At 41.7% G+C, this 17,054-nt stretch overlaps 1 protein-coding gene across 1 annotated transcript in view; it reads right to left on the reverse strand.

Annotated features, from left to right (window-relative positions):
• The window catches only part of LOC124776468, a 266,406-nt gene that overhangs the window by 80,041 nt on the left and 169,311 nt on the right, over positions 1–17,054 (reverse strand). Inside the window, exon 2 of the mRNA XM_047251481.1 lies at positions 6,788–6,930. Within this exon, the coding sequence (XP_047107437.1) occupies positions 6,788–6,930 (143 nt within the window). The remainder of the gene's footprint in view (positions 1–6,787; positions 6,931–17,054) is intronic.

Below are 17,054 nucleotides of genomic sequence, written 5' to 3' on the forward strand. Positions count from 1 at the left end.
GAAGCATTCCGAAATGGCTAAATTTGTAAACTTTTTACGTGCCGCTGTGGTTACAGTATACTGTGCATGGCAAAATGGCGCTATCGAAAAATGGCGCTGAAGGACTGTGGTGCGCCACAGACTATGGATGACAGAGGGTGAAAGACGGCTGCGGAGATGTGAATGGGCGAATAGACTTGCAAGTGTTGAGCGACTGAATGCCCAGATGAGCCAAGCAGCTGGTTAGTTACTTTCATGTCCCATGGGTCATTCTGAACGATAAATCGTAATGACGTGGACCGAGTAATTTTACAGTCACGCCACAAATTAATTTGTAAATATGCCTACATGCTGACATTTATAAGGGCTTTATTTAAAAAAAATATACAGATGTTAGTAATTCCTACCCACCGTCTTCTACACATTACAATAATAAAAATTCTTCTGCGCAATAGAATATGTGCCAAGTAGAAACTTCCTCAGTTTGTTTTCAAATTTTACTTGGCTGTTTGTCAGAAATGTTATATCACTAGATAAGTGATCAAAAAGTTTAGTTGCAGTATCGTGACAGGGGCACCTAGGCATTTAGAAGTTTCGACCTTGTATTGTATTGCATGTTAACTGGGGACCTAGAAACGACGACAACCGCAGCCCACTTCACCCCTCCGCCGTCCCACACCGAACCCAGGGCTATTGTGTGGTTCGGGCCCCAGCGGACCTGCCAGGAAACGTCTCACACCAGACGAGTGTAACCCCTATGTTAGCGTGCTAGAGTAATGGTGGTGTACGCGTACGTGGAGAAGTTGTTTGTGGAGCAATCGCCGACGTAGTTTAGCTGAGGCGGAATAGGGGGAACCAGCCCGCATTCGCCGAGGCAGATGTAAAACCGCCTAAAACCCATCCACAGACTGGCCGGCTCACCGAACCTCGACACAACTCCACCGGGTGGATTCATGCCGGGGACCAGGCGCTCCATCCCACTCCGGAAAGCCATGCGTTAGAGCGCTCGGCTAACCAGTTTCCATCTTACTTATTATTTCCTCACCATGTGTTAAACTTACCATTGGTGTAGTACCCCTGACGTGCAGAACTGTATCTGTTGCGTCTTTTTCAAATGAAAAGTGAGACCATCCGCAGGAAACCTTTCAATGATACTTTTGACAACACTCTTCTGTTTCTGTGTGTATGCTTGAACTGATTACAATACTAGTGTCATCTGTAAAAAGAAGTAATTCTGCTTGTTGTGTATCAGACGGTAGATCGTTTACATATGTGAGGGACAGTGTTTCCTCAACGACCGTTCAGCGAAAGTTGCTGATTGTGGCAATCCGCCGCAGGCGCCTGGTTTATCCACCGATGCTGACTGCTGGTCATCGGCGACGAAGGCTGGAATTGGCACGCCAGCAAAGGAAATGGACGTCGACTGAGTGGCGACGGGTGGCCTTTTCAGAGGATCACATTTATCCTGCATTGGATACAAGGCCGTTGGCCTGTCATGCTTGAAACGTATGGAAGCAAACACCCTGTAACAGCTTTTGGATGGGTCGAGGCCAGATGATAGATCTTTAAAATTTGGGAAAATTTTTTCATGGCATTCCCTGAGCGATCTCGTCATTCCGGAAGGTACAATGAATTTATTTGAAGATTAAAACCAGTCTTGATCGCAACTTTTTATTTTTATTCTAGTGACCGGTTCCGATTCTATTTAAGAACCATCTTTAGACTCTGGAAAAAACATATTACCGGATAGAGGGATCATTATAATGGTAAATATATATAACAAAATGTTGTTTTGTTGTTGTGGTCTTCAGTCCTGAGACTGGTTTGATGCAGCTCTCAATGCTACTCTATCCTGTGCTAGCTTCTTCATCTCCCAGTACTTACTGCAACCTACATCCTTCTGAATCTGCTTAGTGTATTCATCTCTTGGTCTCCCTCTACGATTTTTACCCTCCACGCTGCCCTCCAATGCTAAATTTGTGATCCCGTGATGCCTCAGAACATGTCCTACCAACCGGTCCCTTCTTCTTGTCAAGTTGTGCCACAAACTCCTCTTCTCCCCAATTCTGTTCAATACCTCCTCATTAGTTATGTGATCTACCCATCTAATCTTCAGCATTCTTCTGTAGCACCACTTTTCGAAAGCTTCTATTCTCTTCTTGTCCAAATTATTTATCGTCCATGTTTCACTTCCATACATGGCTACACTCCATACAAATACTTTCAGAAACGACTTCCTGACATTTAAATCTAAACTCGATGTTAACAAATTTTTCTTCTTCAGAAACGCTTTCCTTGCCATTGCCAGTCTACATTCTATATCCTCTCTACTTCGACCATCATCAGTTATTTTGCTCCCCAAATAGCAAAACTCCTTTACTACTTTAAGTGTCTCATTTCCTAATCTAATTCCCTCAGCATCACCCGACTTAATTCGACTACATTCCATTATCCTCGTTTTGCTTTTGTTGATGTTCATCTTATACCCTCCTTTCAAGACACTGTCCTTTCCGTTCAACTGATCTTCCAAGTTCTTTGCTGTCTCTGACAGAATTACAATGTCATCGGCGAACCTCAAAGTTTTTATTTCTTCACCATGGATTTTAATACCTACTCCGAACTTTTCTTTTGTTTCCTTTACTGCTTGCTCAATATACAGATTGAATAACATCGGGGAGAGGCTACAACCCTGTCTCACTCCCTTCCCAACCACTGCTTCCCTTTCATGTCCCTCGACTCTTATAACTGCCATCTGGTTTCTGTACAAATTGTAAATAGCCTTTCGCTCCCTGTATTTTACTCCTGCCACCTTCAGAATTTGAAAAAGAGTATTCCAGTCAACATTGTCAAAAGCTTTCTCTAAGTCTACAAATGCTAGAAACGTAGGTTTGCCTTTCCTTAATCTTTCTTCCAAGATAAGTCGTAAGGTCAGTATTGCCCTTACGTGTTCCCCATATTTCTACGGAATCCAAACTGATCTTCCCCGAGGTCGGCCTCTACCAGTTTTTCCATTCGTCTGTAAAGAATTCGTGTTAGTAATAACAAAATGTAAAACTAATAAATAAATATACCCAGAACGGTGGGTGGACTCCGTGGTGCAAGTTGCGCCGACCTCGACGCTGGAATAGATAGAATAGAACCTGGATATAGTAACTTTATGCTACTGTATAATATCTACGTCTTTCACTATGCACTAATGTGAAGACTGCCTCCCCACGCACTCATTGTAATGACTGTTAAAACAACCATCACATAAAGTTATTTCCAACATGTTATATCGACAGAGGACGTTGGTCTTCATCTATAGCTATCTCTTACAGCACTGTTGACTGCCACATCGGAATAGGACGCCGTTTCCACGCCAATCCTCGATGTATCTTTGCTAGTAGCGTCTCCCTGTCGATTTAACAACCTTTGGTGCATCTTCGCAGCTGATCTTAAACCAAGTAAACTTTATAGTTTAAATTTTATGAAGAATAATCGTTTATAATGATGTTACGGTGTAATTTAACTATAATGGACTTTTTAATCTACTTCTTGTGCTTACCTAATCATAGACGTCTTTCTGATTGGCTAGCAATGATGTCACACTCAGGACGGTGGGCGTGACCAAGCCTATTTCGTAACAGTTCTCTCCTTCTCCGATTAGCAGTTATTCCAGCGTCGAGGGACGGCGCAACTTGCACCACGGAGTCCACCCACCGTTGTGGGCATATTTATTTATTAGTTCTACATTTTGTTATATGTATATTTACTATTATAACGATCCCTCTATCTGGTAATATGGTTTTCCAGAGTCTGAAGATGGTTCTTAAATAGAATCGAAACCGGTTACTCCAATAAAAATAAAACGTTGCGATCAAGACTGTTTTTAATCTTCAAATTTTAATGTTAAAGATCGCTGATAATGTTTTCAAAAATTTTACAATGCATCTATCCTTTGGCACCATACCCATCTCTACATGCCTTTTTTTTCTTTCCTCAGCGCGTTGTTACTGCCAGCAGGACAATGTAATGTGTTACACAGCTCGCAGTGTACGTGCGTGGTTCAGATAGCACCAGGATGAGAATACCTTACTCCCTTGTCCACCGTACTGCCCAGATTTAAATCCAGTCGAGAATCTGTAGAGCCATCTCGATCGCACTGTTCGCCCTGTCGCTCCTCAACCGAAAAACCTAACGCAGCTGGCCACTGCAATGGAGTCAGCATGGCTCCACATCCCTGTCGGCCCCTTCCAGAACCTCGTTTACTCTCTTCCTGCACGCCTCGCAGCGGTCGGCGCTCCAAAATGTGGTTATCGGGGCTTCTGGCAGGTGGTCACAGTAATGTGATTGGATAGTGTATAAATTTAAGCGCCTGGAATTTTTTTCTACATGTTTTTCTTTGGGCTGTAACCTGATAAGGAAGTGAAACGTGGACGATAAACAGTGCATACAGGAAGGAAATAGAAGCTTTTGGGATGTGGGTTTACTGAAGAATCCTGAAGATTAGGTGGGTCGATGAGTAACTAACAAAAAAGTTCTGAATTGAATTGGGGAGACAAGAGCTTTATGGACCGATTTGACTGAAAAGAGGTCTGGACAGGTAGTAAACAACGCGAGGCATCAAGGTACAGTGAATCTGGTAAAAGAGGGTGAGCCGTGGTAAAAATTGCTGTTTCGAAGAGCGCGCCGCAGCGCGTAGTGTGAAGCAGCCGCCCTCCGTTTCTGGCGGTGGCGCCGCTGTGGCATTCGCAGCTTTGGTGTCTCCCACCGGTGGGAAAGGGGAAAGGTTGCCTGTTCACGTGCATTTAAGGGGCGCTATGAGCTCGCCAGTAGTCAGTCTGGGTCAGTTTCTCGTTCGCATTTGTGAGGCAGTTTAGTGTCTGTCTGTCGTCCGGAGTGCTTGTACGTTTTTCGTTCGCGTCAACCTTTAAAGCCGGCAAAATGAGTCATTCCACTCCGCCAGTAAGAGAACTCAGCGATTGGTCGCCCGGTCGGGGCTTACATCCTGCATCTGAGTCTGCGCGTTAGGCCGCCAGCCTGCTCGAGTTTGCTCAGGCAATGGTCATTGGCGGTTGGATCGATGGGTTGGTCGGTCGCGCACTGAGACACAATATGACTTGTCCGCATTGAGCGTCGGCGCATGTGAGGTCGCCACGTGAGTCCAGTGGGAAGCGCTGTATACAAAGGGGTAGTGGCTTCGCGGTCGACACGAGACAAACAGCAGTCGACCCACGACATCGGTCTGGCCGGTGCGAGCGGCGACGCCGTGAGACGGGAGATCGGCGTGCCTTCCTGCGTCCGTTGAAGCGCCTGGCAGCGGACGGTTCGGGAGAGCGATTTGGGGGTGCTGCGCCAGGTCTTCTCGAGAAATCGCAGTTTATTAGAAGTGATTGGTGATATATTGTTTGATTTACTCTTGTTAAATTCTACTTTTCTTGGTGAGGTCACCAGCCGTTTCGCTTTGGGGTCGTCCCACCTTTCTTCTCCGTTTCCCCACCCGCGGGAAGGTGTTTATTTATAATTTGGGTGGTCCGTTTTTCTCTTGTGGAGTAGGGGCGGATTAGAGCAACCTGCAGTGCGGGTTGTTCGGTAATCTCCCTATCAATCTACCGTACGTTAGTAGCTGCCTCTGTCATGTTTGTTGGATTTGGTGTGTTAACGAAGTTATTGCTTGCAGTGTAACGCCCTAATGCCTGAATATGTTTTGATCTTTGGAGACTTTGTTATTATTGCCTATGATCTTGAGAGACACTATCTGTGTACTGTAGAGTATCTTAATTATTGTTTGGCCAACCTTGTAGAATTTTATATAAGATTGCATTCCATGGGCTTTTATGTAAATGATCATTTTAGTATATAAAGTTGCACCCTTTCACTGTAAGACTTTTCTTAGAAGTTAAATCAAGTTGCACCTTCGGTGGCAAGGTTAATATTTTAATTGTTAGTGTTTTGTACCATTTTCATCCGTCCTACAGGGGTGTATAGTTTGTGTGCTTGTGAAAATTGTTAAAACCTTTAGTTTAAAGTAATCCGGTGTGTTGCAGATTTGCACCAGTGTAGTCTTTCAGAGGCTGTTGTGAGCGGTCGTAACTACGGTCGTGTCAAAAGGGAGCGGCAAGGTTCGCTACCCGAAAGCTCATACAGTTAAAGCTTGTTTCTTTCTGCCTCTGAATAAATTGTAGCTTTGATATTTAGAGGGCGCTTTCTGATTATAATTTTAAATCTGTTTCTTAAAAAAAAGTGCTTTTAGGCACTATTAAAGTGAATAAAATTCCCATTTGTTAAAAAGGATTTTGCTTATGGCAACTACTTCCATGCTTACATAGTGTGATTAAATGTGTTAATGTTCTTGATGAATCGTTAGTAAATAAAATAAATTCTTAAGTATATTCTTTGAAAATAAATCACGGTTCAGAGGGAAGTGTGCGAGGATAAAAATGTAGATGAAGACCATTAGTTGACTATGGCGAGAAGGTTAACGTTGGTGTAGGATGCAGTGTTTATGTACAAATGAACAGATTTGTACAGGATAGCCTACTGTGAAGAGTTCTATCAAACTGGGCTTGGCATTCAAATGGTTCTGAGCACTATGGGACTTAACATCTGTGGGCATCAGTCCCCTAGAACTTAGTACTACTTAAACCTAACTAAGGACATCACACACATCCATGCCCGAGGCAGGATTCGAACCTGCGACCGTAGCGGTCAAGCGGTTCCAGACTGAAGCGCCTAGAACCGCACGGCCACACCGGCCGGCCTGGGCTTGGCAGCGAAGACAACAACAACAACAACAACAACAACACACTGGGTGTGTGCAGCTCACCTTGACCTTACACCGGTGCGCGCCCCACGGCTGCAGCTCGCAGTAGTGCACGAGGAAGCCGAGCGACTCAGGAGCTCCGCCGTCAGTCTCCCAGCGCAGGCGCACTTCGCGGAAGTCGGGTTGCGCCACCAGGTGGCGCACCTCTGTGGCCAAAAAAGGAAGCAGCGTTAGCGGGAACTGCGAGTTCCCGGAATGCTCGACAGATGGCGAAAGCAGAACAACCAGCCCGACAGTCTCTACCTGAAGGTAGGCGCGCTTGCAGACACACTGGAATAAAATATTCTTTTAAACATTCTGTTTAAGATAACACGAGTCGAGGTGTACAATGCGAATTTACGATGCTTGGCAAAGATTATGTTATTTAAAGCGAAACTGAATCAATATGACACCTGACCTCGAAACACATGTATGGACATATACAAAAAAATGACACAGGATGAAAAACCGCCGCTATTGCAGCTGATATTTCCATTCCACTGCAGGCGTGCCACAAGACTCCGTCCTCTCTCGTCTTCTTTATCTCCTCTCCTTTACCTCCTCTCAGCTCCCGGTACGCCCAAACCATTTCAACCAGTCCAGCTCCTTCAGTACGTTTATCACAACACCTTTCTGACCCTCTATGCTACTCTCAAGAAATCCAAAAATCCTTGTATATTCATCTCAATCCGTTTATCTCCTGGTACAATCAATGGATCCTCAACATCAACCCCTCCAAAACGTACGCAATAATCAAAGGACGAACCACCAGCACCTTCTGTCTCCATGGCTTTTACCTTACCATCTACGACCTTCTATCCAGTTAGGTAATACACTAACATACACTTGGAGAAACCGTTGATCAGCAACTAACATGGACACGTTATCTGTCAGCTATCAAAAAGAAAGTACATGAATATTGATAACAAAACCATCGGCTGTATTTGCAAGTGGGTCTAAGCACATATGGGACTTAACATCTAACTATGGGACGTAACAAACCCAAGGACATCACACAGGCCGGCCGATATGGCCGAGTGGTTCTAGGCGCTTCAGTCCGGAACCGTGCGACTGCTTCGTTCGCAGGTTCGAATCCTGCCTCGGGCATAGATGTGTGTGGTGTCCTTAAGTTAGTTAGGTTTAAGTAGTTCTAAGTTCTAGGTGACTGATGACCTCAGATATTAAGTCCCATAGTGCTCAGAGCCATTTGAACCATTTGACATCACACACATCCATGCCCGAGGCAGGATTCGGACCTGCGACCGTAGCAGCAGCGCGGTTCCAGACTGAAGCTCCTACAACCGCTCGGCCACAGCGGCCGGCAGCCCTTCGCTCTCTGTATTTTATCCCTACCACCTCAGAATCTGAAAGAGAGTATTCCAGTCAGCATTCTCAAAAGCTTTCTCTAAGCTTACAAATGCTGTAAGTTCGTCTTTCCTCAACCTCTCGTGTAAGACAAGTCGTAGGGTCAGTATTGTCGCACGTGTTCCAACATTTCTGTGGAATTCAAACTGTCTTCCCCGAGGTTGGCTTCCATCAGTTTTTCCATTCGTCTGTAAAGAATTCGCGTTAGTATTTTGCAGCCGTGACTTATTGAACTGATAGTTCTGTAATTCTCACACCTTTCAACACACGCTTTATTTGGGTTTGGAATTATTATATTCTTCTTGAAGTCTGAAGGTATTTCGCCTTCTCATATATCTTTTTTTGTCATGACCCGTTCCCCCAAGGCTATCAGTAGTTCTAGCGGAATGTTGTCTACTCCTGGGGTCTTGTTTCGACTTAGGTCTTTCAGTGCTTTATCAAATTCTTCACGCAGTATCATATATTCCATCTCATCTTCATCCATGTCCTTTTCCATTTCCATAATGCTCCCTCAAGTGCAAAACCCTTGTATAGACGCTATGTATACTCCTTCCACCTTTCTGCTTTCCATTCTTTGCTTAGGAATGGTTTTACATATGAGATCTTGATATTCGCACAGGTGGTTCTCTTTTCTCCTAAGGTCTCTAATTTTCCTGTAGGCGGTATCTGTCTTACCCCTAGTGACATACGCTTCTACATCCTTACATTTTTTCTCTAGCCATTCCTGCTTTGCCATTTTGCGCTTCCTGTCGATCTCATTTTTGAGATGTTTGTATTCCATTTCACCTGCCTCATTTTCAGTATTCCATATAATTACTGACCGAATCTGAAAATTTAAAATGTTGTCACAATCTATTCATTAAGAAGTATAATTTTACGTTATAGGTTTATCGCGATTTTGTGGGTACTTTGATACAGTCTTTGCAACTACAAGAAAACGCCTGTTGTTGTCATCAAATGCGTTACGTTTTATTTAAATAAAACACCAGTGATGATATTTCAATCCTGGTTTTTCGCCTACATAAGGAAACCGCGTTTGCTTGAATGTTTTTTGGTTGTTTATTTTTTTGACATTTGTTTGGCACTGTTGATTCCGGCTTAATACCACTCTGCTTTGCAGAACTATGTATTCTGATATTAACACAACACATGGCACTACTACTCTCTATTTACATCTTTATTGTACGGCCACACGTATGAAGAAGTATCACAGTATAACTGTAAAAGTTAGAACCAGTGTATATGTATAGAGTAGAGTTGCGTTCCACCAAAACTCCGGTTTGATTGTTTTGGTACGGTATACAAATGACCTAGTAAGTGGTAGGGCTGCTGTAGTATTGGTAGAACTGGTAGGGAAAGGAACATAAATGAATGAATGACAGAAAAACTAGGAGCCGACGACTTCTCTTTGTTTTTTTATTGTTTGTTTGTTTGTCTTGCACATTATTAGAACCGTCCATCTTTAGACCATTGTGTATATTATACCCTTACAAAATATAAATTGCATTTTATAAGTAATAAAAATTAGATGATCATGTAACTTCTGTGTTTTCATTTAACTCAAGCAATTACTTTTGACGCAAGTACAGGTTACATGCAGAAACATAAAAAATCTATGTAATTGTTGTTGCTGTTTGTAATCAATAGAAGTTCTTCACAATGATCAAAGAAAATAGTTTCCTGTTAAAGTTGATAACTGCTGAAGTTGGTTATGAATAACACAAACATGAGTTAGCCAAATACTGAAGCGATGTTTGATATGTCTTTTTTTTTTAAATTCACCTTTTCTTGAGAAATTTGCGTTTTCTACCGCTGTGTGATAAATCTGTTTATTTATTTATTTTTTTATTTTTATTTCAACGTCCCTCTGTTTCACGTTACAAATTAACAATTTTAGAATAAAATCAAAGTTAAACATTGAGAATTACAATTTTGGTGTGAACACTGTTTACTTTCAAGTGACACACAGGAGGATAACTATGTAGAAAAAAATGTTCCGTAGGCTGCGCGGTCCTTTGGATATCCTCACTGAGTTTCCAGATGGCTCATCGCTTCCAGTTTCTATGGGAATGCTGTAAGACGCTGATCACATACGCAAACAAAGCGATCGAAATGAGGAGAAGCCTGATAGGTATGCAACACACCTAACACATAAGTAATGCGGGTGCCATCTTAACTGACCAAGGCTACTAGGAAAACTACCATAGTGTACGCATACTTCCGATAGTCTACCGTAGCCCACGGCAGTTTTACAATTCTATCTTGAGGCAGTGTAACTCCCGCCACATGCAACTCACGTCGCACAAATTACGCAGACTACGAGTATATTCATCCAGTATTTGAGGGTAAGAGCACTTAAGCGACTTCCATCAAACTTTACAAATGATTTCAAACCTCTATGAAACTTTAGCTCACTGATACCCTTATCAAAATAATGAAAGGAAAAAACTTGTAGCTTTCTACATTTTCGCTGTTCGTGCAGTAAAACTTCAGTACCAGCCGTAACACTTTAATTTATTGTTTTTTTTTTCTACTAACTTTATTCGGAAAACATTTTGCAGAAGTACTTACATATACCACTGAATGTACCTGCAAAATTATGTCATAGTATGACACATAGTTTAGGAGATATGATGCCATAAAGACTGAGATGCTTGAAGAACCAGCTGTTCTTGGAACGGGGCTGGTCAAACTGTTTTGTACACGGGAGTTAAGAAATCGGGCATGCGGGAGTTACTAGTTGAGAGATTAAATGAACATCATATGATTACTTTGCAAGTTGTCAAGTTAGCTTGTTCCAGCTGCGAATAAACATGAGTGCATTGAAGAATAAGTATAAACCGAACGAGTGACGTACTCAGTGGGCGAAACGGTTGAAGTGAAAGACAGTAGTACGCCAATTTCGCGACTGCAGCGAGAAAACGTACAAAAATAAACGGAGAAGAGATGGAACAGGAACTGACCCAGACAAGTCATCACTAGTTGTTACTTTTGTGTAGGAGTTAATAGCTCGCTTGTCGCGGGTAGTGGGTAACGGTTTCATTCTAGCCGTGATCTGTTTGTACGCCGTCTACCTTAGAAAGATCCTGTTGCCGTCAAATTAAACGACCTGTAGTACTTCGAGGAGGGAATTACGCATTTCCCATGGTGAAACAGACAGAAAACTGTACTCTGATTTACCAACAAGATGAGAAGAGCTCCGCACGGCAATATCACGTGTCTGTGGCACTATCTCCCATATTTCGCGATAATACAAAACAAGCCGCCCTCCTTTATACTTTTTCGATGTCATCCGTCAGTCCCACCTGATGCGGATCCTACACCGCATAGTAGTACTCCAGAATAGGGCGGACAGGCGTGGTGTAAGCAGTCTCTTTAGTAAACCTGTTGCACCTTCTAAGTGTTCTGCTAATGAATCGCAGTCTTTGGTTTGCTCTACCAATAGATCTTTCGGGAATTTGACTTCCACCGTCAACTGCAAACGATCTGCATTGTTTTGGAACACTCTGCAGTAGATTATGCAGAAGTGTATGATCCAGTTCCTGATGTAGATTGCGTATCTTCAAGAGATTCAAGTGACGACGTCCTCGTCGCAAGATCTCTCCCGATATGCTCGGCGGAATCACAGGCTAGCATATGCAGTAGTAACAGCCACTGTTTTGAAAGCTTTTAACGTCTGACTGTTAGCACTACACTAGCATCCTTTACGACGAGAAAGCCAGCCGTAAGATTTATGTTAGTTTTTACCTATTTTGCTACTCAATTAACGAATTAGTTGCTATATTTTCGCGTTCCAAGCACTAGAAATTATCAAGAGACATGAGTGATCGTGATCAGTGACATAAGGACAACTTCTTCATGTAGAAATATCTTAGAATATGTTTGTAACAGCAGCTCCTTCCTCCGAAAGCAAGGGAGTATAAACACAGTTATATTTCATGCACGAGAAGCATATGTATGTAATGTCTGTTCTCTTTGTGATAGGTACTTCAGTTGACATATAAAAATTTTGTATTAGTGCACTTCACTCCATTTTCTCATACACGAAAATTTTTATAAATGTAATCACTTTTGCTTCAAAACCGAATGTATTGAAGATTCTTGCCGTTTGTATCTCAGATGTAGTAGCACTCGCGGAATGGGTTTCCTCTGTGTTTGGAAACAGTTTTACTCCCAGAACGACTTTTCAGCCTCTAGAAGAGGACTGTGCGCTGACTTGAAACTTCCTGGCGGATTAAAACTGTGCTCCACCCACTGAGCAATCTAAATACGACGCCCCCCCCCCCCCTCCCCGACGAATTAAAGCTATCAGGAGCGGTCGGAAGTTGTGCTTGGGTAGCTCAGTGAAATAAAAGTTTTGTGATACCTGCTGATGAATAAATTTATATAAATATTTAGAAAATGTCGGTAGGTCATTTGCTCGCAGAAGGCAAAGGTCTCGGGTTCGAGGTCCGGCCCCACACAGTTTTAATCTGCCACGAGGTTTCAACAGTTTTGTCGCTTTTGACATTTTATCATTACGTCTATGTGTTTTTCTGTTCAGATACAGTAATTATAGGTTATTGGCTACATTGAAATTGTAGGTACTGCACGCCATTGAAGTTTCCTGCGTTGCACAGTCGCTGGTTTGTCTGTAAGTGTATTGAAAACACTTGACGATTTTGAGTATATGTACGACGTCTTTGTGCAAACGACCTTCTGCTCTTTACTTGCCATTTTTGTTCTTAAAAGAAAACGATTCGTGAGTAAATATCTGTAATTTACAGGAGAATCGTAAAGAAATTGTCCTGTAAAAAACAGTCTCATACTTACCAGGGTCGTTGGTAAACTAAATAAAGACAAATGTGTAGTCATTTTGTAGTTCTTGCGAATTTTTATGGCTTTCATACGCTCCCTATTGTACAAACTATGTTACAAATGAATACAAAGTTAGTTTGTTAGTTACTTGTAGGTTCCATAGATGATTTGAACGATTCTTTTATCGAAATGATGTAGAACCAAAATAGTGACTCTAGTTCAGTTTAGTGGTAAATTAAAGATGTTAGTTGATCGATCAACTGTTGAGGTTGAGTTTGTTATCATTTCCAGATTAAGTTCTTTATTGCAGTCGTTCCTTTTTCGGCTCTTTTAATAAGGTTTTGTTTCAATGAGAAAAAGTTTATTTTATTAAGTTGAATTACAATAGCTCAAAATATAATAAATAGGGAGAATCATATGAGTGGTGGTATTTGAGGGAATTGGATTAATAATTCTCCGTCAGAAGTTTTGCAGCATATGTATACGTGATTTGTGTTACCACTAACGGATAAGTTATTTTAGTCCTACTCACGCAACTAGACTTTTTTACTGGCTACCAGTTTTTAAGTAGAAATTCGGTAGTGGAACGGAAGCAGTTTTACAGGAAAAATTATTTTAAGTTAAATTTTAAACTTGTTTCAGTGATTGTCAGACATTTTATGTTACTGGGAAAACGATGAAAAAATTTATTGCTGCTTATTGCACTCCTGTCTGTGCCACTTACAGCTTTAATAATGGGTAACAAAGGAAATTTTTCCCCTATGCTGTTGTAGGCATGGACATCACTTTTCTTCTCAAAATGTGAATGGATTATTTATGAGGAACTTTACTGTTCTTCTCAAATTGTGATGAATTATTTATGACGAATTTCATTAGCAACACTATTCGCACTCATCCGATGTCGTATTTTGAAATACCATTTACGGCCCGACAGGAGCGATGCTGTCTCAGTGTATAAGGAAAGGCCGAGCGGGAATGTCGTGGCTGTACGAGTTAGATTATGATGGGATTCCGGTGAGGAGAAAATGCAGACCACTCCATTCGCGCAATGTTCTTTCTCCGGCGCCTGAGAAATGCTGGTGCTTCCGCGGAGATAACCGTTCTTATTCATGAAATTCAGATACCAATCCACTCTAAGACTGAAAAGTAGAACACGACAGGTCAATATCTCGGTACTGTACCGTTCTCTGTGAACGATCCTACTCCGAAGATAATATGGGTCGAGACTGCACGTCCACCGTGTCTGGAATGTCCCAGAATGCTTCGGGAGTAGCGCTCAGCTGCTTACTCTTCCACAAACCATCCAGCTTCAGGTTTCCCCATGGTTTCCCTACAACGTTTAAGACAAATACCGGAATAGTTAAATGGGAAACGGCACTGCCGATTTTCTTTGCCGTTGTTCTCCGATCTACATCTATACTCTACAAAACAGTGTGAAGTGCATGGCAGAGGGTACATCTCAATGCATCAGTTATTAGGGCTTCTTCCCATTGCAAACACATATGAATCGCGGGGAGAATCTACATCTACATAAATACTCCTCAGGCAACAGTATGGTGCTTTGTGGAGGGTATCTCATAGCAATACTAGTCATTTCCTTTCCTCTTCTACTCGCAAACAGAAAGTGGGAAAATGGCAATCTATTTGCCTCCGTACAAGCCCTAGTTTCTCTTATCTTCGTCGTCCTTACGCGGAATGTACGTTGGAGGCAGTAGCTTCAAATGCCAGTTCTCTAATTTTTCCCGAAAGGAACGTCGTCTTCCCTCCAGGAATTCCCATTTGAGTTGCTGAAGCATCTCGCTAATACCTGCGTGTTGATCGAAACTACCATAACAAATCTAGGAGCCCCCATCTGACTTGCTCCGATATCTTCTTTAAATCCGACCTGGTGGGTATTGCTTGACCCGCCGAGTACAAGTGGTCTCTACCTGGAACCAACATTTTATTAATTTTCTTTTGGAGTAGCCGGCCGCGGTGGTCTAGCGGTTCTAGGCGCTCAGTCAGGAACCGCGCGACTGCTACGGTCGCAGGTTCGAATCCTGCCTCGGGCATGGATGTGTGTGATGTCCTTAGGTTAGTTAGGTTTAAGTAGTTCTAACTCCTAGGGGACTTATGACCATAGATGTTGAGTCCCATAGTGCTCAGAGCCATTTTAACCATCTTTTGGAGTATCAGTGCCTGTCGCATATAACCACCGTCTATATTGCAAGTCAGAGACGTCTTGTGGTACGCTGAGGTATTTCTATGAATGCAGTGCATTGTAACTGTCTGTTACAGTGGTCAAAGCAACAGTCGGCTAGTACGTGATTCTAGAAAACCATGATGTGTGGTTTTTACACTGATCATATTGAGGAGATCATCGACAATGAAATTAAGTATATCTAAAGATACTGCAACGGGAATTTGAGTAGTACTTCCGCTGTCATGAGTGTTTTCGAAATGAAACCACTAGAACAGTATGTACTTTGATATAAATTTATTAAATTTTAGGGCTATTTTTGCTTCTTATTTGCGACTATAATTTGTCTTAGGCACAGAGAGAGTGGGATGAAGAACTAAAACAGAAAAATATCGACGGAATCGTCTAGTACAAGGAAGACGAAGATCTGAGGTGAAATGTCTAGCTTTTGCTGACGGTATTACAATAATTTCTGAGGACAAAACGGATGCAAGGATAATGGTAGAAACATTGCACCAAATTGAAGCTAACACTGAGTTACAAATATCGTTTGAGGAAAAAGAATACATTGAACACATACAGAACAGAGAAAAAATACACAGACACAACACGGACACATGAAAAGAGTTGATAACTTTAAGTATTTTAGAGAATGGATAGAATCAAGTGGATCAGATAACACCACAACCGAAGGGAAATCGAGCAAACTGGGATTGGTATACAAACTCACCCTAAACCGATATAATAAAAGATCCGTTTAATTCCAGGCAAAATTAAACACTACGCAACAATAATTAAACCTGAAGCACTTTACGCATCTGAATACCTATCACTGAATAAAAGGGGTGAACAAGAAGAATTGGAAAAGAAAAATACTCAGAAATATCTTGTCTCTGCCTTTGAAAGTCACCTGTATAGCTGTATACCTATAGACCGACAGATTTTCGTTGATGTGTGAGTTCCGACATAGCAACTGGGTCCAGTTCCGACATCGCAATTGTGAATTTAGGTATTCTTTCACCTCACAAGGTTGATCGCGTACGATCGAATGTCATCAGTGAAATGTATAAAGCACTGTTCTCCATACTTATGGTAGTTAAACAATACAGTTACCACACTACAGGTGGCCAATGCATCTGTATACGAAATCAGTGAGCTGTGTCTGGTTAGTTGGTTAGCTAGTGATATGTTCCACGGATAATTTGTACGATTAATCCATAAGGATGCGGAATGAGTCATTTTACACTCTCATTACACATTCATATATGCGCCTAACATTTAAATACCTTTTTATTTAAAAAAAAGGTAAAATTTGAATTAATAATGCCTATCCATCCCCTTTCATATATTACATAAACAGGAATTCTTCTATGGAACAGAAGAGGTTGTTAAGGAGGAACTTTTTCAATTTGTTTTCAAATTTAACTCTGCTGTCTGTTATACATTTTATATCAGTGGGTACGTTAGCAAAAATTTTGGTGGCGGCTTTGTGCACATCTTTTTGTCATTCCTTTCTTCTGGTATTACAGTTATGTTCATCTTGTTCTTTCTGGACTGTTGTGGGTTATTTATCAGAAACTTCTTGCGGGAATAAATACAGTCCGCAGCATACTACACATATTGTTCTCACAGCACGTTTTTGAGCACTGAAAACTTACACTCTTAGAAGTGTGTTATCCCAGAACGTTATTGCTAACAATATTAGTGAACTAACAGACGCAAAATATGTCAATATACTGATTTTTACTCTCAAAAGATTTGAAATTATTCGAAGAGCAAATGTGGCTGAACTGAGATTTTTTCAGAGTACAAAAACATGTTTGTACCAGTTTAAATTCTCGTCAATATGTCCACCTGAGAACTTGAGATTCTATCCTAGTTAATATTTCAAGATGTATTACGTTTAGTGTAGGTGTAGTAGCCCAAGATGTGCAGAGCAGAATACGTGTC

The sequence above is a fragment of the Schistocerca piceifrons genome, chromosome 2 (genome assembly GCF_021461385.2).
Source record: "Schistocerca piceifrons isolate TAMUIC-IGC-003096 chromosome 2, iqSchPice1.1, whole genome shotgun sequence".
NCBI classification, from domain to species: Eukaryota; Metazoa; Arthropoda; class Insecta; order Orthoptera; family Acrididae; genus Schistocerca; species Schistocerca piceifrons.